The sequence below is a fragment of the Lampris incognitus genome, chromosome 3, assembly GCF_029633865.1.
Source record: "Lampris incognitus isolate fLamInc1 chromosome 3, fLamInc1.hap2, whole genome shotgun sequence".
Taxonomy (NCBI): domain Eukaryota; kingdom Metazoa; phylum Chordata; class Actinopteri; order Lampriformes; family Lampridae; genus Lampris; species Lampris incognitus.
In genome coordinates this window covers 11,999,585-12,016,802 of record NC_079213.1, presented here as the reverse complement: position 1 = coordinate 12,016,802, position 17,218 = coordinate 11,999,585, and the positions used below count along the sequence as shown (strand labels likewise).

At 43.8% G+C, this 17,218-nt stretch overlaps 1 protein-coding gene and 1 long non-coding RNA gene across 2 annotated transcripts in view; one reads left to right on the top strand and one right to left on the bottom strand.

Annotated features, from left to right (window-relative positions):
- st8sia1 (ST8 alpha-N-acetyl-neuraminide alpha-2,8-sialyltransferase 1) overlaps positions 1 to 5,149 on the bottom strand; it is a 20,860-nt gene extending 15,711 nt beyond the window's left edge. Inside the window, exons 1-2 of the mRNA XM_056275994.1 lie at positions 4,767 to 5,149; positions 1,965 to 2,109 (exon numbers count right to left, since the gene is read on the bottom strand). Coding sequence (XP_056131969.1) covers positions 1,965 to 2,109; positions 4,767 to 4,945 — 324 coding nt within the window. The 5' untranslated portion in view covers positions 4,946 to 5,149. The remainder of the gene's footprint in view (positions 1 to 1,964; positions 2,110 to 4,766) is intronic.
- LOC130109211 (uncharacterized) lies at positions 5,084 to 17,218 on the top strand. Its single transcript, XR_008809980.1, has 3 exons — positions 5,084 to 5,132; positions 16,040 to 16,195; positions 17,204 to 17,218. It is a non-coding gene; the product is annotated as an uncharacterized LOC130109211 (long non-coding RNA).

Sequence of the window (17,218 nt, the reverse complement as noted above, 5' to 3'; positions counted from 1 at the left end):
CCATCCATCCATTATCCAAGCCACTTATCCGAATTCGGGTCGCGGGATGCTGGACCCTATCCCAGCAGTCATTGCACGCCAGGCGGGGAGACACTTAGGGACAATTGGGACAACTCAGTACGGCCGATTCACCTGACCTACATGTCTTTGGGAGGAAACCGGAGCCCCCGGAGGAAACCCACGCAGACACGGGGAGAACACGCAGACTCCACACAGAGGACGACCCGGGACGACCCCCAAGGTTGGGCAACCCCGGGGTTTGAACCCAGGACCTTCTTGCTGTGAGGCGACCGCGCTAACCACTGCGCCACCGTGCCGCAAGTTCAATAAGTATTTCTTGTGAAATTTAAATGAAAAATAGAAAATAGAAAAAAAAATCTGATTACAATTTATATACTCAACCCCCCCCCCCACACACACACACACACACACATATGCCTTCATCCTCTGTCAGCTCTAAGACTCCACCGTCCATGTTTAGAGAGGAGCGTCTGTTATCCTGGACTGTGGTATGCTGGAGGAAGCAGAGTATTTATCACTGGAAATAAACTGAAGTGAAAGGAAGAAGACGGGCTGATGTGAGTCTCTTTCATTCTTACACACGTCAAAAAGCTTGGTTCGCCTCACCGTGAGATAATTAATGGCTGGCTGGAACACAAACAAAGACGCGCATGCACCCACGTAAACACACACAGATGATCTATGGACGCACTTCACCGAGGCGGCGTTGCCCTCTTAACCGACTCCCCCTCTCGTCTCTTCCTTCCCACGCGTCCTACGTCTTATTAGCAGCCACCTTCACGCCGAGGAATGATCTCCCGATAATCCTCCCTCTCCTCGGAGGGGGGCTGTCTGTCTGTCTGTCTATGTCTGTCTGTCTGTCCGTCTGTCTCTCTGTCTGTCTCTCTGTCCGTCTGTCTCTCTGTGCGCCTGTCTTTCCGTCTGGCCATCTGCCTGTCTCTCTGTCTGTTTTTCTGTCTGCCTGTCTCTCTGTCCATCTGTCTGTCCGTCTCTTGTCTTTCTCTCTGTCGGTCCATCTGTCTGTCTCTCCATCTGTCTCTCCATCTGTCTCTCTGTCTTTCTCTGTGTCCCTCTGTCTGTCTGTCTCTCTGTCTGTCTGCCCATCTGTCTGTACATCCATCCATCCATCCATCCATCCATCCATCCATCCATCCGTCCATCCATCTGTCCGTCTGCTTGTTTCAGCAGCCCACCCCTCACCCGAGCTCCGTTATGGATCAAGTAGGATCCCTGTCAAATCCCTCAGGAGTGTCATATTCTGCTGGCCAGGGGATGAAATCATTTTTTTGTCCGCCATCTGGTCTCACTTTGATTCAGTGTGAGGATACACCATCTTAAAGAGCCCGTTTGTCTCGAAACGGTGTCGGGACAAGGAGGGAAGGGAGGTCAGTGGGCAGCGAAGAGCCTTCTGAGAGGGAGAACGGTGAGGAAGCGTCGCGTATGTGGACATGAATATCACAGTCCTGCTTCAGGTAAGCTTATGGATGTGGAGTCTCAATGGACGATGAGGACCTTCCACGCTCGCACCTCAGAACTTATCAACACCTAATGGCCGGGGAAAATACTTTAAAAAAAATAACTCCAGCACTTAAAATGTACCTTAGATGCCCTGATGCTAAACATGACGACGACACAGTGATCGTGTGTGGGGCTAGGAGGCAAGCGGCTGTTCATGGATGGCCTCGATGCATAGAGTGACCAAAGAGCATTGTTGCTTGTGGGAAATATCATTGTGCAATGGGCAAACCTAAAACCCTAAAGATAGATACCGCCTTAGACCGCTCAGCTGCAATAGGCATGCCTATAGAGTACTTTAAAATGCTTGGATTAAATAATTAATATGTATAAATTTACATCTAGAGACACTTTGTGTGTGCACTTGTGTAGACACACACACACACACACACACACACACACACACACACACCTCCTCGTAGGCCTACCTGGACAAACAGCGAATAGGTTTCGTTGTTGACTGTGTGTGAGTGGAAAAGCTCTCCGTCGTACCACAGGACCTTGCCAATCGGAGAGTTCTTCTTGGTCACTGCAAACATCCTCTTTGGATCGCAGCACTCTGTCAGCAACTTCCTGTGGAGACAGGAAGTAGGAAGTACATTTTTGACTGCTCTGAAATTCTGGTTCGTCGGCTGTGCAGTGGCAAATGGATCTGGACGAGGCAGGCAAATCAACCCGCTTCAAATGCCAAAGATTCAAACGAAAACGTGTTCGGTGAAATTGTTGTCATGATTAAACTCAGGGATTACTTAGGAGTACAGTAAATACGATATGGACGGACAGAAGTAGAGCAATGTGAATGGGACAACTGTTTACATCATGATTTTGAGCAGCCTACATGTAACTATGTTTTTGTTGTTGTTTACTTCTTGGTTTAATAAAGTTTCAAGATATAAAAAGAGAGTAAAATCGGTTGCCAAAGAAAACAATAGGCTACATCTGTCTGCACAAGCATACACCAGTCAGCCGCGTGTAGAAAGTACAGGAGTTGTGGTTTTCTCTAATGGGCACTGTCCTTCAGTCTGCAGGTGTCACATTCTGCACTACTACTACTACCACTACTACTTTCGGCTGCTCCCATTTGGGGTCGCCAGGATTGGTGTTGGTGGTTGGTGGTTGGTGTGACCCCAAATGGGTCACACCAACCACCTGCATGTCCTCCCTCACCACATCCATAAACCTCCTCTTTGGCCTTCCTCTTTTCCTCTTCCCTGGCAGCTCCATATTCAGCATCCTTCTCCCAATATACTCAGCATCTCTCCTCCACACATGTCCAAGCCATCTCAATCTTGCCTCTCTTGCTTTGTCTCCAAACCGTCCAACCTGAGCTGGCCTTCTAATATACTCGTTCCTAATCCTGTCCTTCTTCGTCACTCCCAGTGAAAATCTTAGCATCTTCAACTCTGCCACCTCCAGCTCCGTCAGTGCCACTGTCTCCAAACCATATAACATAGCTGGTCTCACAACCATCTTGTAAACCTTCCCTTTAACTCTTGCTGGTACCCTTCTGTCACAAATCACTCCTGACACTCTTCTCCACCCACTCCAACCTGCCTGCAGTCTCTTCTTCACCTCTCTCCTGCACTCCCCGTTACTTTGGACAGTTGACTCCCAAGTATTTAAACTCATACGTCTTCGTCACCTCTACTCCTTGCATCCTCACCATTCCACTGTCCTTCCTTTTGTTCATGCACAGGTACTCCATCTTGCTCCTACTGACATTCATTCCTCTTCTCTCCAGTGCATACCTCCACCTCTCCAGGCTTTCTTCAACCTGCACCCTACTCTCACTACAGATCCCAATGTCATCCGCAAACATCACGGTCCACGGAGACTCCTGCCTGATCTCGTCTGTCAACCTGTCCATCACCGTTGCAAACAAGAAAAGGCTCAGAGCTGATCCTTGATGCAATCTCACCTCCACCTTGAACCCATCTGTCTTTCCAAACGTACACCTCACCATTGTCACACTTCCCTCATACGTATCCTGCACCACTCCTACATACTTCTCTGCAACTCCCAACTTCCTCATACAATACCACACTTCCTCTCTCGGCACCCTGTCGTATACTTTCTGTAAATCCACAAAGACACATTCTGTCACATTCTGCATCATAAATCAAATCAAATCAAATCAATTTTATTTGTATAGCCCAACATCACAAATTACAAATTTGCCTCAGTGGGCTTCACAGCAACACAACATCCTGTCCTTAGACCCTCTCATCGGATAAGGAACAATTCCCTAAAAAAAAAACCTTTAACAGGGAGAAAAAATAGGAAGAAACCTCAGGGAGAGCAACAGAGGAGGGATCTCCTCTGCAACATACCGTACCATGTTATGTTTCCTTACTGAATCATCTGTTGTCTGATTCCCACCATAACAGGGTTTAGTAATGTAAACATCCCTGCCAGGTTGCAGCCATCGTGATTTATAGTAGTAGTGCCTGTGTACTGGTATGTGATTGTATGCACGGATATTAGTGGCACATTTAATATCACAGCGTTTCCCCTGAATCGCAGCGTTGAAGCGAGTGAAAAGATGCCGCAAAGAGATTTGATGCAATGATTTCCACATCTGTGAATGTTTGAATATGAATTGTTTTCAATAAGCAAGACTCGGGGAAGCAAACACGTGTTTTAAACTTTTGTACCACGTGGGCCTTAAAACACATGCATCTTCTGGTCTTTGTGGATTATTGCACTTCTCCTGAGATATGATGCACTGTGTATCAAATCAACTCTAAAATATTCATGTAATATTGAATTGGGAGATAGCTGTCGATTCCCAGCCTGAATGTAGACATGTAAATGTGCATCAAGGTATATACTTGGGGTTTTTTTATGCACAGGGTGGTGCAACAATTTCCTTAAGGGTTGTTCTATCTATCTATCTGTCTATCTGTCTATCTATCTATCTATCTATCTATCTATCTATCTATCTATCTATCTATCTATCTATCTATCTATCTATCTATCTATCTATCTATCTATCTATCTATCTATCTATCTATCTATCTATCTATCTATCTATCTATCTATCCATCTATCCATCTATCTTGCTAGCTAGGTAGCTAATAACAATAATGTAAAGGCAGCTAGGTAATTAATTTTCCTAAAGGTAAAATAGTCAGTAATCAACATTTCATTATACGGCCTGATGCTTTATCATAGTCTATTAATTATCCCAATTGATATAATGGGACTGCATATGAGTCCTGAACACCAACCTGTACAAATCAATACCGGTCTGGTTCTTCTGCCATACTTGACCCTGTCTCAGCACCTCGTCCGCTATCTCTTTATCACTGGGCAGTCTGTAGACTGGGAAGACGTAAAACCAGCAGAGGACCAGCACACACAGGGCGGCCCACACCGACAACTTGCCCCTGTAGCATCGTATCATCATTTTACTGCCTTCGTCTGATCTTGCACACTTCACCAGCCGAATCCCATTCAAACGCAGTGTGGCAGCGAGGAGTGTTGTCTACCAAACCCAGCCGTCAAAACCGGTGTCTCCGTGGTCTGGACTGAGGACGGCATCCTCTCTCATCCCGTCCTGCGGAGAAAGGGTGGAGTGTGAGTGGAAATGCAAGGTAGTCTCCGGCTGTGCAGCTCGTAAGCATCGATTTCCTTTGAAACGGCCTTGTGGGTTTTTTTGTTTTTTTTTGTTTTTGTTTTTTTTCCCTTTGGGGTGGGGGGTGGGGGTGGGGTCTGGAACAAAGTAGTGGTTTTCGAAGGCTGGGACGTCTTGTCTATCCTTGCACACGGGTGTGTTTCATTGGTGCAGAGATTGGGGATTTCGCAGCGGGTACTCCTGCGATCCTCCGCTCCCGCCTCGGCGCATCTGCAGCGCCGTTACGGCGTCCGTCGCGATCCAAACCCGCCGGTGTTCTTGTGAGAAATCTGGACTGGGTTTCCCCACTGTGGCAGCATCCCAGCTCGGTCCACAAACGTCGGCTCTCGCTCTCTCTCTCTCTCTCTCTCTCTCTCTCTCTCTCTCTCTCTCTCTCTCTCTCTCTCTCTCTCTCTCTCTCTCTCTCTCTCTCTCTCTCTCTCTCTCTCTCTCTCTCTCTCTCTCTCTCTCTCTCTCTCTCTCTCTCTCTCTCTCTCTCTCTCTGTATGTTCAGATTTGGTTGTTCCAGCTATCCCACCCTCCCCTCTCTCTCTCTCTCCTTGTCCTGCAGGGTTTTAGGGGGCTGTGCAAGTGCACCCCCCCCTCTCTCTCTCCCTCCCTCTCTCTCAACCCTCCCCCTGTAGCCAGACAAAGTGCTTCTTGTGCGACTGAATTGCTGTGGCTCGCTTCCTGCTGACACCTGGCGCAAATATGGCGCGTTGCTGCCCCCATTTGGATCCCCCATGCACTTAATTAATGGGCTCAAAACGGATTAAGACGCTGTCTTTGGCGCCAAACTCTGATTTCGAATTAACTTCATTTTTTTTGTAGACATGTTTATTTTTTCATCCATTTCCTATTTGAAATTTAAATTGCACGATTTTACATATTAAAAGTTACTCCTAGTCTGTACTGCTTTGGCCATGTAGTATGTGGTATAATGTGCACTGTATGGAGGAATGCATGCATGTATGAGGAAAGAATCTATCTATCTATCTATCTATCTATCTATCTATCTATCTATCTATCTATCTATCTATCTATCTATCTATCTATCTATCTATCTATCTATCTATCTATCTATCTATCTATCTATCTATCTATCTATCTATCTATCTATCTATCTATCTATCTATCTATTCAGGGCCCTTTTTTGAAAAACACAGGTGTACACAGACACTAATATTTTCCTTTTCTATTACAAGCAATTATATTTATATATGTATATGGTTTTCGTTTTGTTTTTTGTCCGGAAACCATCAATGGTGTTGATAAAAGTGCTCAACAAACGAGGAGCGGAATATATATCTATATCTATATCTATATCTATATATCTATATATATCTATATATCTATATATCTATATATAGATATACACTACCGTTCAAAAGTTTGGGATCACCCAAACAATTTTGTGTTTTCCATGAAAAGTCACACTTATTCACCACCATATGTTGTGAAATGAATAGAAAATAGAGTCAAGACATTGACAAGGTTAGAAATAATGATTTGTATTTGAAATAAGATTTTTTTTACATCAAACTTTGCTTTCGTCAAAGAATCCTCCATTTGCAGCAATTACAGCATTGCAGACCTTTGGCATTCTAGCTGTTAATTTGTTGAGGTAATCTGGAGAAATTGCACCCACGCTTCCAGAAGCAGCTCCCACAAGTTGGATTGGTTGGATGGGCACTTCTTTGAGCAGATTGAGTTTCTGGAGCATCACATTTGTGGGGTCAATTAAACGCTCAAAATGGCCAGAAAAAGAGAACTTTCATCTGAAACTCGACAGTCTATTCTTGTTCTTAGAAATGAAGGCTATTCCATGCGAGAAATTGCTAAGAAATTGAAGATTTCCTACACCGGTGTGTACTACTCCCTTCAGAGGACAGCACAAACAGGCTCTAACCAGAGTAGAAAAAGAAGTGGGAGGCCGCGTTGCACAACTGAGCAAGAAGATAAGTACATGAGAGTCTCTAGTTTGAGAAACAGACGCCTCACAGGTCCCCAACTGGCATCTTCATTAAATAGTACCTGTTAGAGCCTGTTTGTGCTGTCCTCTGAAGGGAGTAGTACACACCGGTGTAGGAAATCTTCAATTTCTTAGCAATTTCTCGCATGGAATAGCCTTCATTTCTAAGAACAAGAATAGACTGTCGAGTTTCAGATGAAAGTTCTCTTTTTCTGGCCATTTTGAGCGTTTAATTGACCCCACAAATGTGATGCTCCAGAAACTCAATCTGCTCAAAGAAGTGCCCATCCAACCAATCCAACTTGTGGGAGCTGCTTCTGGAAGCGTGGGGTGCAATTTCTCCAGATTACCTCAACAAATTAACAGCTAGAATGCCAAAGGTCTGCAATGCTGTAATTGCTGCAAATGGAGGATTCTTTGACGAAAGCAAAGTTTGATGTAAAAAAAATCTTATTTCAAATACAAATCATTATTTCTAACCTTGTCAATGTCTTGACTCTATTTTCTATTCATTTCACAACATATGGTGGTGAATAAGTGTGACTTTTCATGGAAAACACGAAATTGTTTGAGTGATCCCAAACTTTTGAACGGTAGTGTATATATATATATAACTTTGTTAAAAGACACACTTAACGGTTGGGAAAGTGCTCAACAAATAAGGAGCAAAATAATCCAGCGAGTCAAGTAAATTCTCTATGAGACAGTACAAGCCTGTTTGCTTATGGCGGTGACCGACAGAGAGGACGGTTGCCGCCGTGTTGATTTGTGTGGGGATCGTTGCGCTCTCATGCAGTGATGTAATATGTACCGCCTCCTGGCCAGTGGTGGCGCTGTAATGTCTCATGTGAGTGACTGTTATTTAAATGCAGAAGCGCGAATAAAAAAAATTCTCGTTCCGGTTAAGGTGAATATGGCGACGGGCTGTGTAACCCACTCCTCCGTTTATAATATGAGTAAACTGGTTATCCTGCCCTAAAATGACCAGGCCGACACACGGTTCCCAAGCGGGGATTCTAGTGCATCGTAGGGCGGCTGTGTATTAAACTGCACCGCAGTATTGAAATAAAGTCCTGAAATAAAGCCTTGTTGCCGGGTACGAGCCAGGCTAAGCTAAATAGGCTAGCGAGGCACCAGAGGCTTCCAGCTACGGCTCGGGGCCGCGAAGCTGGATAGGCAACACTATTCTACTGAGTCTAGAAGGCAGTCCAAAAAGCAACCGACCTCATATACTTTCTATTTTAAAGTTACGTTATTTAAACGGCAACTTTAAAAAAAACAAAAACGCAGCTCGTCCACTTAAACGTTAAATAAGACCCGGAAGTTGAATAGCCCTAACCGCAAACCACGCGATCAAACACGAGTTGAGCGTCGGCGTCGCCGGGTCGTTTTGCCGGGGCTCAGGCCCCGAACGCTTTGAGTGTAGCCCCGAATAGAGTTATAACTTTACATCTAAAAAACAAAAAGTGTAACGTGTGTGAATTTCCGATAGTCTTCGTAACATAGCAGCCTGTCAAAATAAATGCAGGTCTCTAAATTAACTCCGTGTGTGTGTGTGTGTGTGTGTGTGTGTGTGTGTGTGTGTGTGTGTGTGTGTGTGTGTGTGTGTGTGTGTGAAAATGTAATATTCCAATAAACCAGTGTTAACATAAATACATTTAGCTTTTTTTCTCTCTCTATTCTGGTCCTGTAGCATGTCAATAAATGTTTAATGATAGCAGTTGTCAAGTATTCTGCCTCTGCTCAATACTAATACTAATTACTGACAACCGCTAATATTTTAACGTCACAAGTCATAATTAATCTGGAGAGTAAACAATGGTTTTTGAGGTACACGTTACAATTTTTCAATGATTAAGCTATGTTGCCTACGCACAAAAAAATCCTTAAAATAGAGCTCGTTTATTAAAAAAATGTTCAGGTGGAGGATCCCCCCTGACCCCCCCCTACAAAAGTCTGGGCTAAGCCCCTGATGTCCTCAAATCCTGGAAACGCCCCTGGTTGATCGCAAATAAATACTGTGGAGAATTTGAGCAAATATGTAATATAGTAATATAAATAAAAATAAATATTAAATATTTGTGCTACTGCTATTCTGGGCTGCTCCCGTTAGGGGTCGCCACAGCGGATCATCCGTTTCTATTTCTTCCTTTCTTTTGCATCTTCCTCTCACACTAGCCACCAGCATGTCTTCCCTCACCACATCCATAAACCTCCTCTTTGGCCTTCACATATTAAATATATACGTATATAATAACATTTATTCCCTTATATGTCTATGGATCAAAAATGACCCATAACAGTGTTTAACAGCAGAGAAAAGAATGTAAATTATATTTTTTCAACCTGAAATTTGATGACTTTTCCTAGTGATCCCAACATTAGAAAAAAAGTGAAACATTGTTTTTGTTCATATTTCCATGAAAGCTGTACACCACTAGGGTACTAAGATTGTCTTAGGGTCATGTTTGACTCTTAAGACAAAAACTACTCTCTGCACATTTCTGCTAATTTCTTAGGCTTTACAAGTGCTATCTCTTGCTAAAAAGTAAATTTTTACACCTATGCAGTACCTTAAGCAATAATATAATGATAATAATAACAATAAACCTCTAATTTAGTAAAGAAAACAAGTATGACAGGTGTGTTGTAATAAAAATGAGTGGGGTCCACTGATTAAATGCAGTCTTTCTGCCCTGTGAAGAGGGAAAACCCAGATAGTCACAAAGTTTGTGATGAATGACAGGTTGTTTCTTCGTGCAAAATAGGTTTGGGGTTTAAAATTAAATTAAGTTGCTTCAGTTTAAAGGTTTCACGTTGGCAGCTGATGAGTGCGTGACGCACGAAACAAGCTTGTACTGAAATGTATTAAAGTTTTTTTCCTAAATCTATCTTTATATATATAATCCAGTGACTCAAGTAATTCTTTAATTGACAGTACAAGCCTAATTCAATTAAAGAATTACTTGAAACACTTGATTATTTTGCACGAAGTTTATTTATTTATTTATTTTCATGCAGCATTGTTCTGGCCAAAATATGCATAAACGCACCTTCAGGTCATGTGGACACAACGTTTATTGAGGGAAACGTTTCGTCGCTCATCTAAGTGACCTCTTCAGTCTCAGCTGACTGCAGGTACCCCCACCCTTATAAACAACACAGTGGCATAACGACCGGAACCAACGATCGCTTTCAAATGCAAATAGCCGTGAAAATTAACTAGAGTTTCAATGGCCATGTGTGCTATTCACAGAAGATTGGGTTATAGTTGCAGTCACAGCATTGTAAGGTTATTTTATGGTTTTGTAATGCTCCCCCCCCCTCATCTTTGCCTTTAAAGCACTTTGAATGACCTCTGCCATCATCATAATGTGCTATACAATTAAACTTGCCTCGTCTTATTGAGCGTGCATAAAGACACCGTCAGATGTTATGCATATGGAGTGCTCTGCTGACCTCTCGTGGACAAAGTTAGAAATGACACGATAGCAACGCGCAAGTGTAATTACATCTACTGCATTCCCAGAAGGAGTCTCAGGGTGGAGACAGACTACTGGTGAAGTCGTGCAGCCTCGGGAAACGGGCTGACTATAATGACGTCAGTTCTCTTACATCTTCACTTATATATGCTTTTAGAGCAGGTGTATGTGTGTGTGTGTACATGTTTAGCATGGTCCTCACAAGGGAAAGGGTCTATTTTAGGGTTAGGACTTGGGTTTAGGGTTACGGTTAGAATTAGGGTTAGGTTAAGGTTAGGGTAAGGGTTAGGCGTGTAGTTAAGGTTAGGGTTAAGGGCTAGGAAATGAATGTAGTCAATGAGGGGTCCACACAACGATAGTGAAACCAGACTGTGTGTGTGTGTGTGTGTGTGTGTGTGTGTGGGTGTGTGTGTGTGTGTGTGTGTTTGAGAGAGAGAAAGAGAGAGAGAGAGAGAGAGAGAGAGAGAGAGAGTGAAGAGTAAGAGAAAAGTTTGTTGGTTCCAGAGAAGTTGAATAAGTGGGAGAGACAATACACAAATTTTGCATTTGTGTGTGTGTGCGTGTGCGTGTGCGTGTGTGTGTGTGTGTGTGTGTGTGTGTGTGTGTCACAGAGCTTTCAGGGAAGGCAGTTCTCTACGGGTCAGCAGTCCTCCATGTTAGCGCATTTGTGCCGTGGCTGTGTGTTTAATCAGTTGGTTAAAAAAACATATAGTGACATCGTTTAATTAAAACTGTGAGCCACACACGGGGCACCTGCCCCTTCGCTGGCCCCCGTCTGGAAATCCTGTGGACAGAATCAAGGTTAGACCAGTGGGCAGAGAGATGCCATGTTAGACCACAGGGCTGAAGTCATGCGTCAGCTGCTCTGTATGTGTACCTCCACAATAAAACACGGAGGTGAAAATCTGCGGAAGCTCCAAAGGCCGTGGGGTTGGGGGGGTTGGGGGGGGGGGTGGAGAGCGACCGAAATGACTGGGATGCTGAGCAAGTAAAAGACGACGAAAACAACGTGGCCGCACGTTGTTAAGATCTGCTCAGACTTAGTTTCCTGATTGCATTCAAGGCCGCGTATGTCCCGGGCTTGCCCTGTGAAATATGACTACAGTCCTTTGTGCCGTTTCGTTCACAACATGGCTTGAAGTGGTAGCACGCATTCCACACAGTTAACATATAGTCAAATTAATGTTCAGCCGGTCGACTCGTGACCTTGACTTCAGTGCTGCGAGGGCCAGACGGATTAAAAGGGCCAACTGATATTACAGATGGCCCTAAGAAACAGGTGAGAATGTGTTCCTGCTGACCACGGCTCGGCAACAACAGCCCGCCTCAGAAAATGCAGCGTGCATATGGATCGTATAGACATATTCATGTTTATATGCAACTACATCTCGCCCATCTCTGCACACTTTGCGATGGCGGGACATAATCTCCACCTGCACGTCATCATTTATTTACATCCAGCTCCTTTCGCACCGCTCCATATTTATATTCAAGCGATTCTCACACTGCTCCCAACCATTTTTGCACTTGTCGCTGTGGATTTGCTTATTGGGCAACAGCTGTCCAGTTCATTTGTGCAAATAATTCACTCATATTTCACCTCTGGTTTATGTGGATGCCCCGTTGACTGGTGCTGTCGGCTCGTATGTGTAAACGTATGTATGTATAAGTAAAATGCAGTGAGTTCTGACAACCGAAGACACACACACTTGGTCAATAAAGCCCGATTTCCTCTCTGTCTGTCCCCGTCGTTCTGACCCCCACTGAGTTTAACTGATTAACAACCATGAAGATCAATACGGGACATTACATTGAGCCATCAGCTACATATCTACAGTACAAATGCAGTGACAGCAGAATGTGCATAACGAGCAGTTCTCAGATGACTACTGTCTGTAGGGCTGCCATTTTTTTTTTAAAAATGTGTTTTTTTTTTGAGGTTGCCTTTGTCTAAGTGCAGACAGAGTAGGGTTGGGTTGCATCAGAAATAGCGCTCCCACCTGCTGAGGATCAGTGAGGAAATGAAGACAGGACATTTGTTGTCCCATCCTCTCCCTCCACCCTCCGTCCCCTTTTTTTTACTGCCTCCCAGTAATGCCTCTCTAAGGCACTCTCTCTCTCTCTCTCTATCTCCTATGCCCTTATTCTAGGATTAGCGACAGAGCCCAACACAAGATTATAATGTTTGATACTAATGGGCCAGTGGATTTGGGTCTGAACTGAACTGAACCGTCGGTATACCCTGCAAACATTTTGATTGAATTTGATTTGGCCTGAAACAGAGGGGGGGGGGGGATGGCACTCATGTAGCTGAAATCCAGAAAACAATAATCTAGTCTCATGCAGCAGTGCTGGGTGATGTGGAAAATATCATTGCTGCAAAAATCATAGATCATTTTGCATATATATATATATATAGAGAGAGAGAGAGAGAGAGAGAGAGAGAGAGAGAGACATAGATATATATAGATAGATAACTATATATATAGTTACCTGTCTATATATAGTTATATATATATAGTTTTATATGGTTATATATATATGTAGTATATATTGTTATTATATATTGTTCTTGAATATCAAATTATTGCATGTACTACAAGCAGAAATCACAATATATGTATGCAGCTTGGCTAATGGATGGATATATGCTGCTTGCACATGCAATAATTTGATATTCAAGAATCCAGCTAAAGTTCATCACGTTGAACTGTTTGTTGTATAAAACATAACGACCAACCAAAACGAATTTTCAAATATTTCAGACCTCCTTTTGTGAGAAATTTTAGACAACAGATTCTCGTTATCATTAATTGTGACAACACAATTGTGTACCACAATATGACAATATCCAAATTTCATCCCGGTACAATACCACTGAAATACCATAAACAATAATATTGAATTATTGCCCAGCCCTATAATGGAGTAGTGCCGAAAGATTTTAGGAGGCTTGGTCTATGAGAAGAAGTACATGATGCAACATCTCATAGCTGACACACACTGGGGGGGAAAAAAGCAAACAAAAAAATATCATTCTTTTGGACACGTGTGATATGTTTGCCTTTTATTGGGGTGAAAAATACATTAAAAGAGCAGAGCGGCTCTATTCTCTCTTTCTTCTTTCGTCAAGAAGAAGCACAGCACATCTTCTATTTTGGAGGCTTCATCCACACAGAATCAGGGAGCATAAGAAGCGCCTTGACAAAGTCTTAACAAGACTACCTCCTACAGTGACAGACAGCTATGCCAGCCATTTGACTTCATTTTGTCTCTGTCAGTCCTCTGTAACACAACGCTCGGTTCACCGAAAACACCTTAGCACTCGGATCAGTTTTATATTCCAGCGTTAGCTTGCGAATTAAGAGTTTTACTCGGTATTTCTCCAGAAGTATCAGAGGTCTGACCCGGATTAACACACACAACTCTCTCATTCATAACTCACAAGTAATTTCAGCCCTGAAATGTGTCTTCTTCTTTTTTGCATAAGGAACCACCGCCATGACAAATGTGCCTTTTTAAAAGGCTGTAGTGATTAGATTTAGAGAATGGTAAACATACCCACTATAGACTAGCCTTTATTTGCAAAAAACAAAAAACAAAAACAAAACACAACAGAGCAATACTAATGGGTGTCTTGAGAAAATCTACATGTCCTTTTTCAACTTTAAAGAGATTTTCCTTATTAATTGCTTTCTATTCTTTTCTGGATGAAGTAAACATGTTTCCATTTGTGGCCTCTGTGTTCAGGCAGCGTTCTTGTACAAGATATCTGAAAGTGGGCGAGAAAGAGGCGGTATAGTTAGTCAGTTGCCTGATATCAGACAGAATTGTCAACTCACTCCATTTTCGTCTCCAGTCTCTGACTTTGCCTCCACTCTAACCGACTGCTGTGGGGGATCTTCCCTAACCAATCACTAGAGACCAACGTATCCGCCTGTATGCATCTAACGTCTTTTTAAATCGATGCTGAGGCGTAGCCATGACAACATACTGGTTTTGTCGGGGTTATAAGAGTGGAGCAGAATGCCACGACAGAGCACTACAAATGTGATGTTTGCTTTGAGAATGTTAATGGAGAAGCGTAGAGGAGGCCAGGGGGTGTTACGTTGTGTCTTTGTGGATTTAGAGAAAGCATACGACAGGGTGCCGAGAGAGGAGGTGTGGTATTGTATGAGGAAGTTGGGAGTTGCAAAGAAGTATGTAAAAGTGGTGCGGGATATGTGTGAGGGAAGTGTGACAGTGGTGAGGTGTGCGGTTGGAATGACAGATGGGTTCAAGGTGGAGGTGGGATTGCATCAAGTTTCGGCTCTGAGCCCTTTCTTGTTTGCAATGGTGATGGACGGGTTGACGGACGAGATCAGGCAGGAGTCTCCTTGGACTATGATGTTTGCAGATGACATTGTGATCTGTAGCGAGAGTAGGGTGCAGGTTGAGGAGAGCCTGGAGAGGTGGAGGTATGCACTGGAGAGAAGAGGAATGAAAGTCAGTAGGAGCAAGATGGAGTACCTATGCGTGAATGAGAGGGAGGACAGTGGAATGGTGAGGAGGCAAGGAGTGGAGGTGATGAAGGCGTATGAGTTTAAGTACTTGGAGTCAACTATCCAAAGTAACGGGGCGTGCAGAAGAGAGGTGAAGAAGAGAGTGCAGGCAGGCAGGCAGGCAGGCAGGCAGGCAGGCAGGCAGGCAGGCAGGCAGGCAGGCAGGCAGGCAGGCAGGCAGGCAGGCAGGCAGGCAGGCAGGCAGGCAGGCAGGCAGGCAGGGGTGGGGGCACAGCGTAATCCTCCCACGCGTTACGTCCCCCTGGCGAAACTCCTCACTGTCACGTGAAAAGAAGCGGCTGGCGACCCCACATGTATCGGGGGAGGCACGTGGTAGCCTGCAGCCCTCCGAGGATCGGCAGAGGGGGTGGAGCAGTGACCGGGACAGCTCGGAAGAGTGGGGTAATTGGCCAAGAAAAATCGGGGAGAAAAAAAAGGTGGGTGTGTGTGTGTGTGGGGGGGGGGGGGTGATGCCAGACCAGAAAAATCGGTCAACTCGGTGGAGTGAGCGGATTCAAAGGTCTGGACCAAGGCAAACGGGAAATTTTAAGATTTTAAATGTAATTGTGATTTTCTTAACACGGTGACAATTGATGCATCCCAGAGAAACAGGTAACCAACTAACTTCCAAGTAATCAATGCCTTATTGACTAGTCAGCAAATAAAAGCCTCAAGTTGGGTGACTTGCTGACGTCAGTTTCCTCCACTGTGTCATCTGAAAATATCTGGAGCATCAAATTTGTATGCGTTCCTGTTGGTGTGCTGGCATCAAGGAGTGTGGCTAATAATCTGGACAATACCATTAAAGTAATGCTCATGATTTATTATTACACATCCCCAGTGTTGTTATGATGTCAGGGCAGGTGCTATTTCATGCTTGGCCTCTTGCCAGGGCATTCTTGGGGCCGGACGCCATATCTGCTGTCCGCCCACCGCCTGGCTCACATGATATAAGTTCCTCCGTTGTGGTCCAACACCGTGGCTTGACTCACCAGACCCCCACGGACCCACCAGACCCCCACGGACTCACCAGACCTCCGCGGCGCAGGTAACGCGGGGAAAACACGACGAGAGGATGTTTATTTTAAAGGATTTAGAGATTAATCTTAAAATGGTTTCTGTAATTTTCCTTTTGTTGTTTTGCTTTTTTTTTTTTACAAGTAATTTTGGGGAATTTTAGTTGTGTTTGAAATTTATTCAATTTGTACTTGTCAAATGGCGGACAACCGGAAGGTGTATTCCGTTGTTATTTGGACCGGATGTGGATATTTCTTCCTCCCAAGGATTTAACGTAGTTGAGAAGATGAGACTTGTCAAGAGATAATAGGTTTTCATAGTTTCTGACTTGTTTGGGAGTTGTTGTGTAAGCATTCCAAGGTTATTATTTGGCGTCACTAATAAGGGGATTTTGTTGTGCTTGATGATAAGTTTGCAACTATTAGCTGTAGCTTTCAGGAATACATCCCCCTTTGCCTCGATACGGATCTTGTAATCGGTGTAACCGGCTAACAGCTGGGTTAGGCCCGCCATTAAACAGACCTGGTAATGCTGAATATAGTCGGACTGATTCGGTCCCATTGTGTCCTTGCCTTAATCCCCAGTGTCAAAGGATGTCGAGGGCTATACACCACACAATGCCTCCGCGGGTCAGATTACAATGTGGTTCAGTGGGCTGAAATATTTACCTTTGTCACAATGTACATCTCTTTCTCTCGTGTTTTTTTTTTTTTATTATTTATTGTATCACTACTTCTTAGTACTTCTTTATAAGCGACAATCCTGCTCTCAATACCTGTTAGTGGCAGCTATTTTTTTTACACTTTATTTGAGGAAAGGTATGTATTTGTCTTTCACTGTTAATGGCACATTGTACACTAGTGTGTGTGTGTGTGTGTATCTATCTATCTATATCTATATATATATATCTATATATATATCAGAATCATAAATACTTTATTCATCCCCAAGGGGGATACACACACACATATGTGTGTGTGTGTGTCGTTGCCTGTTTCATGCATATCTCTGCTGTGCATGTCCTCATTTGTTATTGCAGGAGAGACACATCCCA